The 14,037-nt window shown below is 40.2% G+C and overlaps 1 protein-coding gene across 7 annotated transcripts in view; it reads left to right on the top strand.

Annotated features, from left to right (window-relative positions):
* schip1 (schwannomin interacting protein 1) overlaps positions 1-14,037 on the top strand; it is a 264,588-nt gene that overhangs the window by 247,573 nt on the left and 2,978 nt on the right. For 5 of the 7 annotated variants that reach the window (XM_081614871.1, XM_008425829.3, XM_008425828.3 and 2 more), the window contains 4 exons: positions 4,285-4,403; positions 5,380-5,497; positions 7,278-7,475; positions 12,515-12,638. In XM_081614871.1, the coding sequence (XP_081470997.1) occupies positions 4,285-4,403; positions 5,380-5,497; positions 7,278-7,475; positions 12,515-12,638 (559 nt within the window). The remainder of the gene's footprint in view (positions 1-4,284; positions 4,404-5,379; positions 5,498-7,277; positions 7,476-12,514; positions 12,639-14,037) is intronic. The other 2 variants (XM_081614872.1, XM_081614874.1) reach the window with 1 other exon arrangement.

The raw sequence follows: 14,037 nt of genomic DNA on the forward strand, positions 1-14,037 counted from the left end.
CCCTTTTAAAAAAAATACTGTAAGGGAGAAAACTAGTTGAATTATTCATTACGTTTTTCACAGTTTGCTGTTTTGAAATGTTTGCGTTGACACCTTGAATGTGTTCAAGGCTGAACCGAACCACACCTGCTGCAGGCTCCTCCTGTTTTTATCAGCGTTTCTAAGCATCTCGCAGATTGTGAGATTTTCTTTTCTTGTGGCCTCGGATGATATTTCCATGAAGGCGTATTTCTTCAAATGCAGCCCCTTGGAAACATCTGTAGAACTTAGAGGAATGTTCCCACACAGTCAAAAGACTCAAACTAAAGAGATTGTGACCTCCAATCTGTAACGCTGAGATCTCTGCAACATCTTTCTGTTCCAGCTGGAGAAACATGTGAGCAAGGCATTTCTACGATTGCTTTTATTTGCAACTCCATGCCAACACAAATACAAGCGAACATTCGGCATAGTAAATTCTGTCAATCACTGATTCTCAAACTTTTTTGAAAAAATACCATTTCAGTAAAAACTAAGGCTATGAAATAACACCATGTTAAAGTCATTTTTATAAAAATAATTCAGCAAGACTTGTACTTTTTGTCTTTTTTACTTATAAAGACCAAAAAGGAAACAGTGCTGCAAATTTTTCTCTTAAATTTTATGCAAAATAAACAGAAAGAGCCCTTGATGTCAAAATCCCAAGTCAGGCATTTTGTTTGTGTTTCTTGATTTCAAATCCAACATGGCCACCTAACGTGATTAAAATAAAATGTTTACTTGGGCTTCCTACAGTTTGGGTCTCATTAAATCTTTAACAGATGTTGAATATTCCCCGTTGTATTTCTCATCTGATGACGTTCTGCTTGTGTAAAATTACGTTTAGCCTCATTTTTGTCTGTGCCTAACAATTCTACAGTGCTGTTTAGTTTTATATTTGCCTTTTAAATGGCTGACAAGTTTTGACTAAAAGCAGCACAGGTTTTTGTACAGCTTTTTGGAAAACTAATACATTATAGGAAAGGTTTTGTGGGCTCCACTCTGTTAAAGAATAGAACACGGCACTTCTTTTTACACTTTATAAGTCATTTGTGAGCTTAAATAACCTGGTGTTTGTTCTGTGTGTGTGTGTGTGATTGTGTGTTAACAGTGGGCTCTTGTCCTGAGCCTAGGAGTTAGATCTCAGCTGCTGAAAAGCCCCCATTGTGCAGGAACCAGGAATTTTGTAGGAATTTTGTAAGGAATGTTATGAAAAATATAAAAAGAAGTCAAATGAAAATGTGTCAATGAAAAATTTGGAAATTGTAAGAAAAAAATTGCAAGAGTGAGAAATTTTTACTCACTCTTGAGTAAAAGAGTGAGTAAAAACTCACTCTTTTACTCAGTTAATAACCTGATGATCAAGGATTGTGTATCCAATAGTTTTTGTGCACTGAAGGAGACTGGTCTTCTTTTTTGGGGAAGGACACAGATGTTTTAATTCATCCCACATTTTCAATAAAGATTTTGAGAGAAGATTCGACGGCCTTAAATCGAGCACCGTGTCATCCAGAGCCAAGCCTGGATCAACCTCCGGGCCTGTGGCTGGATGTTGGAGGGGAGGGGGAACTGTCTTTGTCAACGAGGCTTTGTCAGCAGAGGAAATTGCTTCGTGAACTTGAGGAAAAACACAAATTAGCCCACTTTTGTTCCTCCTGATCTAATTTGGATGGCTGTGGTGCCAGAGGCCGGGAGGCTGAGGGAGGCGTTTGGGGTTGTCACTCATTCTTTCCCGCATTCTTGTCTCCCACCACATGCATCTTGAAAATATAAATATAATGGATCCCAGGAATTTCCCAAGCAACTGGAAATCTTTTTTTTTTTTTTTTGTGAAAAGTGTTAAATTCTTTCTGACTCTTTTCATTTAAAACCAAAGTCAAACTCGGAGAACATTATTTAAAATGTATTTGTTGCCATTTGTGTTTCTGAAGGGGACGGGAGCAGGATTGATCATGTGACAGTGAAGGGTTGTGGGGTATTTAACTGTGAAACAATGTCAGCAGGGCGGTCAATGTATAATGCTGGCATGACCACAACATGGATGAATATCAGTTATCGGCAACAATAGCAATATTAATATCCATTATTCGTATCAGTATAAATTTTCATATTTATACTGAATCCCTAGTTTAAACTACTTTTTTTATTTCATGCCAAACCTCTAACTGTAAAGGTTTGTCTGTAAGGTTTTAATCAAGCCAGGCTTCATTTTAGTCTTTTCTCTACCCTCATTTATGAACGTAACAGAAAACCAAGGAAAACAGAGCCAATGTTTCTCTTCCAGATTTCAGCTTTGCTCGAAGCCGCTGTCCAGCGCGGACACTGTTGGCTTTCCAGTTGTCGGTTTGAGTTATTCCTGTGTAGAGAAGTGTTTGACCTCCGCTTTACCACGCAGGCCTTTGTTGGGCCTCTGAGGCAAACCACTGGTAACCTTCGAGGATGTTCGTCTTCATTAGCCGGGCAATCTTTTATACGGAAACACAAAGGAGCAGCAGCAGTCAGGTCTGCTCTTCGATCCAGCGCCGTGTATGTGCCAAGAGTGTGTTTTCGACTCTAGTGTGGAGTGGGATTATGATAATTTTGTCCTTGGAGATGGAACTGTCTGACAACGCCTGCGTTCATTTGTCAGGAGAGGTATAAACAATGAGGGCGGAGAGGATGGAGGGAAGGAAGGAGCTGAGGGATGGAGCGGGAGAAAGGAAAAAGGTGTGATAAACCACTTGATGAGCAACAAGCAGGATGACGGTCTGATGTGGCCGGAGGCTGGTGGAGTGAGGTGGGATACGGGGGGGAAACCGGGCGTGATGATGAGTCAGTTGCTGAGACAACAGATGTGATTGAATCATAAAGAACTGGAAGGTGAGGAAAAGATATAAGGAACAGTTTGTAATCTTTGTCACTATGGTGACAGCATATCAGACGAACACAAGTCCTGGGTGAGGCGTGGGTTGGTTTGAGATTCTCAAACAGACGCGCCCGCGCCGCTCACAGCTTTTCAAAAACGGTTTACATTCTCCTTAAGTTTTCACACCATAACTACGCACCTGCTGCTTTTTGTTTGGTAAATAAGGGCTTAAAGATGGGAGCTTTCCTTCTACTATCCAACTGGCAGCATGCTCAGAAACCAGTGGGGTAGGGTCAGCACTGTGTTGCCATGTGCTCCATACAAAACTTGTGTCACTTCCTGTTACAGCTCATTAGAAAGACTTGAGACCAAACAGTATATTTGGTTTGTTCTGGAGAAGCTTCTTCATTTTAAAAGTACAAACATCGTCGTACACGTTCAGCGTCTGCTTCACGTTTGTTTCATGCAGAGATTGCTGAATGATCTGCACCGCTCACACACCCCCCCACACACACACACACAGAAGGGACACATCTTGGCAGCAGCAAATAATAATCCAAGCAGGCGGGACAGACGGCCGGTTGTGCAATGCAGCGCCATCTTGGCTTTAGATCAACTAAAATAAAAAAACAGAGAAATGTACATCGACTTCTAATGCCAACATTTAATGTGCACCTTAATAAATAGAACCAGAAAATAAAAAAGATTGACAAACCCATGAAAGTAAACAATCTGATTGTACACTAAGCCCATGTTACTCTCATTCCTTCACATCAGGTAGATATTTATTTCTTCAAGTTTGCTTGAAACAGGAGTTTGTTTGTTTGTTTGCTCAACCTTAATGCTAGTTTGCTTACTCATGCTCTTCTTCCATCTGTTTAAGACTAAAGAACCATGATGCTAAACACAAAACCACGGCCTTTCCGGCCATGGGGAAGATTAATGATGAGGACTCAAGATTGTTTTTGACAAGACAGCAAAGTTCGTGTTAATTTTGAAGTTCTGGGATTTTTGAGGCTTTAATGAAGACATGAAATGCTTTTGCTCTCATATGTGGATCTAATCATGTGGGAAGCTCGTTTTTTCATCACAGTTTAGTAAAACAACAGCCCCACCTGGTGGTCAACTGAAGGAATAAAATACACATTCTCTGCTTTTTTATTTCTTCAGCTGACTCCACACTTTGTATCACTTTTACATTGGACCCCTTACTGCGAATTAAGACAAGGGTGCTGTAATCAATGTGCTCATAGAAGTGATTTGTTCTGGAAGAAAGAACTTAGGATAACAGTGTGGGCATGGAGCTGGAACAGATTTTAAAGTACTGAGGATGATTCCTGAACTCTGTCTCTTTTTGAAGTTTCTGCTCTTACCATTCATCAAATCAATTACCTTAAATTATGCATTTTGTTCTCTTGCAGGCCCAGAAGAATGAGAGGGAGTCAATCAGGCAGAAGTTGGCCCTGGGCAGTTTCTTCGACGATGGCCCGGGCATCTACACGAGCTGCAGCAAGAGCGGCAAACCCAGCCTGTCCTCACGGTGAGACCTCTGAGGTTTTACTCTGCTCAGCAGCCATGTGATTAATTATTGGAAACCACACTGGCTCTGGTTTGGCAGTCGTGACTTTCAGGAGCAGAATCAAATCAAAGGTTGACTCTAAAAGTTCAGATTTGTCGTCACAGATCAGTGAGCCGACATAAAGCAGAGCGTGTCGGCGTGAGTAAGTCTGATCGGCCTTTGTGGTTCTCACTTCCTTGAACACACCTACATGCACACACACACACACAGCGCTGCCACCTCTGACACCGAGCCTTACTGGAATCCAGTCTCCAGTAAACTCTCCTGTGCACGGCTTTTTTCTTGCTCTTTGAATCATGTGGATTTCTCGCAACTGTTTGTTAGCGTTGACAAAAAACAGGAAACTCATGACCGTACTGTAAATGACACATTAGTCTGGCCTTTGAAGAAATAGCAAAAATATTCGAGCCCAGAAATATGTCTAGATAATTGAAGCTGTCCTCTGAAACAACAGTCAGCCACTCGGGTCCTGTTTTAAGCGGACCTGCATGGATCTTTGCCGTGTAATCAATCGGCCCCTGCTTGTAATTACTGCAATGAATAAGCAGATTATTGATCAGCAGTGGGGCGGATCTGCACCCTAATGATATCCTGCCCTTCCGCGACACAAACGCCACAAACATCACCTCCCCACCCACACCGCCTCGCCTCTGGATCTGAGCGGATTGTATCGGACCTACTGGGGGCCTCCTGAATCGATCTGCATTGGAGACAACAAGAGGGATGATTAAAAACACAAGCCCTGTTTAATTGTAACCAGGCTGCACTATTGGTCCAGTAAAAGGAGCAGCTTCTGTTTGTCTCTTTCTCTCATGTCCTCAGCACTCTGAATGCTGCTGTTATTACTGGGGCACAGAACTAGCCTGAACTCATCAAACGTTGTTTGTGTTTCACGGGTCGCTCTCTGTGCGTCTATCCTCTCTGTGTTCCCCTGCAGGCTGCAGAGCGGCATGAACCTGCAGATCTGTTTTGTCAATGACAGCGGCAGCGACAAGGACAGCGATGCGGACGACAGCAAGACGGAGACCAGCCTGGACACACCGCTGTCCCCCATGGTACGCACGGCTGCACACAGCGCCAGGCAAACGTCCTCCTGGCCTTTAAGCATTTTCACATATTGTAATATTGTCGCCCTAAACATCAGTGTGTTTAAATCGTCTTTTGGTAGATTGAATGAAAAGTGTTGCATAATTGTAAAGTTAAAGAAAAACGATACATGGTTTTCAGTGGTGGGCACTCCTTTCTAAGAAGTTAGTTGTGCTAGCGTTATTCCATTAATGATAAACATTAGTTGCGCTAAAACTACAACCAACATGGTAATTAGCTGAAGCTAATGCTAACGCTCCAAATTCAGCCGTGTTGCTACCCATCACGTCTCAGTGACCCAACATGTGCAACAACATGGTCATTTGTCCTCACAGGAGTCAAATTTGTACTTCCACCTGTAAGGTCTGCACTTTTTGATTTTGCCTAATCGATCACAGCAGAGTTTGGGTCAGAAGGAAGGGAGGACATCAGTAGATTTAAGACTGTTTGCTCTGTCGTTCTGCAGCGATGCATTCTGGGTGCAGAATCAATGTTGTTTGCTGCGCCGCATCACAAGCGGAGAACGTGAGGAGTCTGTTTTGGGATTGTTGTTATAAAAGAATATTCTGGAAGGACGTGACAAACTTTATCATCACAAAATGTTTAAAAATTAAATTCACTAATAATACGGCTGTTTCTAGTCGAAAAATGTGATCTTAGTGATACTTTATGCTGCTAACATTTGTATAATTTACATAAAATGTCATATTCACACCTTCAAACATCTGCAACAAGGACTTGATTTCCAGATTTTAACATCAGTTGTCCACAGGACTCTATTCTAGCATCCTTTAAATCAAGTTTAAATCCTAAAACTATTGAAATTATATCTGCTTTTCAAAGACTACAACACCGAAGCACCAATTTAATTTTGACCTTATAACTTACATGTTCTGTAATTCATATATATTTTGTATTTCTGTTAATATCTTGTTCATGTTCATGTTTCATTTTGTTCCTTCGTGTCTTGTGTTTGAAATAAAGTTATTGGGAAAAACAGCAAACACCCATTTTGAAATAAGAACGTCTAACCAAAACGCCAACATACATATCAGACTTTATTTAGTGCTTTATAATTTACCTGGAAAAATTAATTCAGGGGAATTAATTCTTTTTTTTTTTTTTTAAGTTAGCAAACGCTACTGCTATTAGTGCAAGAGTGGATTAGTGGAAAATGTGCTCACCACTGATGGCTGTGAAAAGGTTGAAGGTGTAATACTTTCACAACTGTTGTATTCTGGTGTTATTTTTCAGATTCCAAAAATAGGGAAACTGATTTGAAGTGTCATTGACAGTATGAAAGTAGCAAAGACCAGATTGTGTGAAAAGAAACTTAGACCAAGTGAGAATGAAAGCTGTGAAATAGGTAAGATATTTACTATGAATCAGAGCTATGACTGGCTCTCTGGTTGCTTCATGGTAACTCTTGCTGAAATTCTTTGTTGCTCATTAACTAGATCAGATAAAAGAACAGGGAATTGGTTGGAAGGACTGTAAAACATGGGTTTCACTTCACTTTTTGTTTGCCCCACGTAACTGATGAAGCTTGAGAAATAATTTTTATATCCAAGCTCATATTTTCACACAGTCAAATGACAGGAATGCGTACATTTCAGCTTTTCTCTTTATAGTCTCACTCTCTCTGTCTTGCTCTCATGTTTTCCCACACACTCTTTCATTTTCCGTTCACCTTCTCTTTCACTTTTGCTTTCCCTCACTCCTGGCATTTCCGCATGCTTTCCTTCGCAGTCCAAGCAGAGCTCCTCCTACTCGGACCGGGACACCACGGAGGACGACTCGGAGTCCCTGGAGGACATGGACTTTTTGAGTCGGCAGAAGAAGCTGCAGGCCGAGGCGAAGTTAGCCCTGGCCATGGCCAAACCCATGGCCAAGATGCAGGTGGAGGTGGAGAAACAGAACCGCAAAAAGTCACCAGTGGCCGACCTGGTCAGTAGCAACAAGCAGAGAAGGTTTTACAGAGACGGGAAAGATGGATCTTTGATCCTGGCCTCTTAAAAATGATACAAAAACATGTGATTTGTGTAAAACTATTAGTCAAAATCAGGTTACATGTATGGAATAACTTACTGCTTTGTATAGAGCAAGGTACATTATAAATACAGCGAAGCACACTAATCTCTCTGCATAATGGAAAAGATGTGTCATATCAGATTCATATCAGATTCATCATCTTGCTAATTTCCATTGGAAGCCCCACAAATATGAATGTAAAAATTACAAATAAAAAAAAAAGTACATAGAGGTAAATTAATGCTCATCTAATCTAATTATATGTTAATCTCCCTCTCTGTCTCTCTCACTCTCTCTCTCTCTCTCCATATATATATATATATATATATATATATATATATATATATATGTTTAACAGAAATCTAGCATAAAATGAGATCAAAGAGGAGCCATGTTTACAAAAACATGTATGCACATTTTGAAGTGACGCATTAGAAAAGATTGATAAAAACAGCAAAGTTTGAAATAACTTTCTCAATTCCACAAATACATTTTTACACTGATTTGAGGGTTTTTTGTGGGGTTTTTTTTCCATAAAACAGTTATGGGAAGGTGAAAACACATTTGCCAAATAAGTCCTAATGTAGCGAACGTTTACCTCACTTCGATGTCACGACTTGTAACATCAGCAACACCAGTTGGCACGGCAGATCAGGTACGACTTGGCCAGTAGCACATTTCTGAAAACTTCCCTCCACTTCCCTGAGACGTGTGATCCTTTGTTTATTACAGCCGTGACAGAATTACGCTTTTCGTATCCTGGTTGATTTGCTTCCAAACCAGTAGATGGAAACTTCTAATTTGCATTTTCCTTTTGTCTTTTTTGCAGCATTTTAAAAAAGTTGACTCAAAATTCACATGACAATTGGTGAACCATAGCTAGTGTGTCAGAAAGCACTCAGTCAGAATGTCAGCTGACTTACAGTGTTCAAAACATATATTTTGCACCCAACGGACAAGACAAAGTCAATACTAAGACAAACTGCACAGACCGGCTTCTCAACAGAACTGACTTCTGTTTATCTAAAACTTGTAGCTGCAGACGTCAGGCGACCTTCAAAGTGGTTCAAATGGTTAATGGTCTGAACTTGTACAGGACTTTATCAAGTCAGAGGACTCCAAAGCTCTTCATCAGTCATTCATACACATATCCGCACACTTCTGTCACACTGACAGATGCAAGTTGGCTTTCTTCAGTATGACCTCCACCAGCAGGCAAGGTTGGTTTCCTGGCCAAGGAAACACAATGACTCAGATTGACCAAGCGGGGGTTCAGACTGGCAACCCTCAGAGATCATATGAATAATTTAAAGACATATCATAGTCTCTCATTTCAGTCATAAAACTTTAGAAACCAAAGATCAACACAATCATACAACTTTAGCCCATAAAATAAAATTTCCCTTTTAACAGGTGTTAAATCTGAATGAGAGAGTTGAAGATGAAGGTCTAAACTTAACAGTAGTCAGAAAAAAAAACTGCTGCTTTTTAGTTTTCATAATGTTTAATTTTACTTTTTTTTATTAGAGGGCACACTTTTGGAACAAATTCGAGATTCATCTGTTTTCTAAAGCATATGTTTACTTCTATCTGATTGTAGAAATTTTACAATTCTGAGCCGATCAGATCATCTGGGTGTATTTGATCAGATATTTGACCTGACATCTTTTTGTGTGAGGTTTTTTCCGCGTTTTTGCAGCTCCTCAAAATGGCACTCAGTCTCTTCACATCAGTTTTACATCAATCTTAAGACGCTGCATTTTATTGACACATCCCATCTCACACTTTAACCCAGACACTGGGTAAAATATCAGCCGCTCAAAGTCGTCCTGCAGTTGTTCTATTCCCTCTTCGTTCCACCCCGTTTAGAAAAAGGAAGGTGACTATGACCCCTCCTGTCATTATTTCCTGCATTTTTTATCTGCCTCCTGCTCTGGAGCGCATTCACCGAAAGACTCCACACACACACACACACGCACACACACACACACACACACACACACACACACACACACACACACACACACACACACACACGCCGACAGTGTCACGCCGGGGCACGCAGTATTTCCCAAAGCGTATTTACTTATTCAGAGGAGAGCAGGGCAGCTCGACCGGGTCCATCTATAATTCATACGCAGGAAAGCTTTGGTTCGGTCGTTCGGGGATGTAGTTGTGCTCGGCCGTCAGAGGACATCACTGTCACACACGAACGCATCACGCGGTGAATGTTGAGCCGTTTTTAAAGCTGCATCTTCCTGCTCTTTCTTTCTTTCTTTTTTTTTTTTTTTTTTACAGCAGTAGAGATCTTTTAAATTAATGTTTTCACGTGGCAGGTTGAGGTGAGAAAAACAAACTTTTTTCAAAAAAAAAAAAGACCTAGTCAAATTAAAATTCTTGCTGGAAAATTTGTGGATGTTTGCATTACCTAAACAACAAGGTTTAGGAATCACCCTCTCCTCTAGTCTACTACCTTAATTTTCCCAGTTTAATTACGACCAGCCTGGATTTCCCTATCTTCTTCTCAGTGACAAATAATGAGAGTATCAACTATAGCTTGCGTGCTGAGATCTTGGGTTTTCCTAAACACACACAAAAAAAACAAAAAATCACTGATAGAAAATGAGAAAATATAACCAAAAGAAAAAAAAGTATCAGAATCCTTGCTAGAACTTCTTCTGTAACCCCAGCTTCATTCAGAAATGAGCAAACTTCCTCAGTATAACCCCTTTGGTATCGAGGGTTATTTTCAATTAGCGGTATGAAACTAACTCCAACACTCAGCAGCTGAGTCAACACCAGCACAGCCATGTTTCACATATCCTCTCCTGATGTCACACAGTTCCACGAAACTGAAACTGTTTTGTGGCGGCCTCGTGTAAAAGTGACTCCAGCAATATTTGTGAACAGGGGCGCTGCCAGGAATCTTGGGCCCCTTGACAAAAAGGGTTTTGTTGGATTTGTTTGTTTTTCACAGTTTGCCTCTCATACCATACTGTCACAACATAATGACAGTTTTAAAAAAATATGTGGAAAAAAATATTTATATAAAAGTGACATACTGCAGCTTTAATTTCACTCAGGAGGGAACAAGTCAGGAGGGACGTGGTAAAAGGCACAAGGGACAAGTTCAATACATGAATATGTTGGTCATTTTTTTCCTTAATTCATTAAATGCTACTGAAAAGAAGGATAACAGTAGTTTGTAGCTGATTATGCTAAATGTCTGATAATCTCACAGTCTACTCACCTCTCTTGGAGAAAAACTGGGTTATAAATTAACTCTCCTGCCTTTTTCTCTCTCTCCTTCTCTGTTTTTTTTTAAACCTGATTTTATAACTTTTCTTAGCAGCATAGTAACTGCTACAATCGTTCATGTCTTCCACTGTCTGCTGCTAACAGCGTCACTCTCAAGCGCTCCAAGCAGGAACAAACAATTTAACGCAGATAGGGGGGTTCAGGGCAAATATGGATGTGTGGTTTTTGATCTGGGAGGGGTAACATTACATTTTTACTGCTAAAAACAATCTTTGAAAATACAGTGTGATTAATTTTGTAATTGACAGGGCTCCGATTTTTTTTTTTGTTTTAAATTTCTATGAACAAAAAAATAAATAACTAAATGGTGGAGGGCCCCCTGAACTGTCATCATCCCCCCCCCATATCGCGCCCCTGTTTGTGAAAGTGAAAGAAGCGCATGTGCACAAAGGAGGATGCATGGAGCATCCCCCTGCACCCCTTCGGTGTCTGTGCTGCAGGTGAACGGGATTTCAGTGTGTTGGGTGAGAGCAGCAGGGTCCACAAAGAAACATTTCTTTCCCCCAGAGTGTTGCTGAGAGCTTGGTAAAATTTTGTTGCTTGTGTCCTTTCGCTCTGCAGATGACTGTAAATACGAAACATATCGCTGGACACAAAGAAACAAAACATGTTCAGAAGCCCTTTAGTTTTTTAGTTTTGTAGGAATCGTTTCATGATCTTAAAAATATTAAAAGATGAAAACATATATATATATATATATATATATATATATATATATATATATATATATATATATATATATATATATATATATATATGCTCTGCTTTGTTTGTTTGCTTATCCCAATTTTACTTTGCTATATTGTCATTTTTAACCCTGTTTGCATTAGTATTGTCTAAGATTGTACAAGAAAATCTAGAAATTTATTGAAAAGACATCATAGACTAACAATCTTTTCAGCTTTTACTTTAAAAGCTACAGTGTGTAGCTTTTATGAAGAATTTGTTTTTTATGTATTTATAAGACAGATCATCTGTGACATGATTAACTCCATGTGACATGGAGTTAATCTCCCTGTGGTCCTGCTGCAATATGCACAAAAATGGAGGAGAATCTTAGCGCTGTCAATCACCCTTGTGCTTCTCTCACTTTCTCTCTGCTACACAGACTTCCATGAATGCAACCTTTGCTGTGGCTAGTTAGCACAGCCACAGGCCTTGCTAAGCATATAACCACCAATGACGGTGCATAAACGATTTCCCTGTAAGAGTAAGTCGTTTCTCCACCATTAGCCCATGAAAGCAGCACACATCTGAGGTTGATTGACAGCACTAAGACCTTCTTCCTGACTGATTGGTTGGTTTTCACCAGGAGCATTCAATTTTTGCAGACCATAATAAGTAGCACCAGGAGGAAGTGGAGGAGCGACATTTTTTTTCCACACAGTCCAACACTGTACTGTCATGACATGGCGACACTTTTAAGAATTACGTAAAAACATATTTTTATAAAAGTTACACCCTGCAGCTTTAACAGTATTCACGTAACAAGACTCCTTATAACTTATCCTACTTTAGTTTTTTGTTTTTCATTTCATTAACTTTATATTTGCAATAATTAAGCTGGTTTAAACAAAACATTGTTTCGAGAGAAAGCAAAAAGCCTAATGATATATTTTTTTCTTTCCTTCCATCAGCTTCCACACATGCCTCATATCAGCGAGTGTCTAATGAAAAGAAGTCTGAAACCCACCGACTTGAGAGACATGACACTGGGGCAGCTTCAGGTTATAGTCAACGACCTGCATTCCCAGATTGAAAGTAAGTGAACACACACACTGACCTCTGCTTTCACTGGCAGAAATGAGCAAGAAAACAAATGGGGGAAATACCAGCACACTGACCCCTGGCCCCTCGTCGGTAGATGTGAAAGTAGTCCCCTATATATTAGTCACTTCGGAGCTGTGCAGTACCAGTCAGCAGCTTCCCCTGAGCGCTTACTGTTACCGCTCTGTAAACCTCATTGATCCTGGTATCCATAGATGAATAATCTCACATTTTAATGTTAAACCCTTTCAAAAATCCCCACGAGTCCCAAATCACAAAAAAAAAAGTTCTACAAAAGCAGCTTTCCCCTTTTTAGACCTCTTCAACCTTTTATTGTTGTTTTTGTCTGGGGAAAGCAGCCAAGACATGTGATGCGACGAGGAGCGCATGCCGCTGATGTGTCAGCTTTTGACAAACTGTTTTTGTTTTTAAAAACGTTGTTCAAAGTAAGGTAAATGTCCCAGGGTTCCTGCAGACTCTTAAAAGTAATTTTAAAAATACCATAAAAATACATTTTAGGTCTAAAAGTGTTATTATATACATCCATATGTACCATTCTGGGACCTAACTGACATTTAGTTACTTCTGGTATATTCACTGGGTTTTTTTTTTTTCATTGCTTTGAAAACTTTGCTAACATCATCTTTTTAGTCTATGATTAGTTATTCTTTCTCAGAAATGTGAATGTTGTTGTGCTATAGCAAAACTAGAAGAAACCCCATCAAGCACGAAGGCAAACAGGCGTGTCGTCAAAGGAAAAGTATCCTTGGAAACTGAGGCTATGTACAAAACAGTTCTGCTGCTGTATCGGCCTTAATTCACCCTCGACAGATTTGTCTTTATAGGAATGTATTTAACATGACTGGAGTTAGTCATTTTATGAAGCTACTGCAGAAAAGCTTTAACGTTAGGAAACCTAAGTTTAAAAAATCTCCAATTTAGGTTGATAAACTTACGTGTAATTATAAAATTAGTGAATAAATGAAAAAGTGTTTAATGTAACTTTCTAGTCCATTGTTGCTGTCCTGCATCACCATTACATCCACATTTATTACTATTTAAGAGGATTTGTGACTATTTGTAAGTCCATCCATCCATTTTCTAACTCTGTCCCTTAGTGGGGTCGGGAGGTGCTGGTGCCGATCTCCAGCTAACGTTCCGGGCGAAGGGCGGGGTCACCCTAGACGGGTCACCAGTCTGTCGCAGGGACAACACAGAGACAGACAGGACAAACAACCATGCACACACACACTCACAGCTAGGGACAATTTGGAGAAACCAATTAACCTGACAGTCATGTTTTTGGACTGTGGGAGGAAACCGGAGTACTTGGAGAAAACCCACGCATGCACAGGGAGAACATGCAAACTCCATGCAGAAAGACCGGGGCCGG

The sequence above is a fragment of the Poecilia reticulata genome, chromosome 13, assembly GCF_904066995.2.
Source record: "Poecilia reticulata chromosome 13, P_reticulata-male-v2, whole genome shotgun sequence".
NCBI lineage: Eukaryota > Metazoa > Chordata > Actinopteri > Cyprinodontiformes > Poeciliidae > Poecilia > Poecilia reticulata.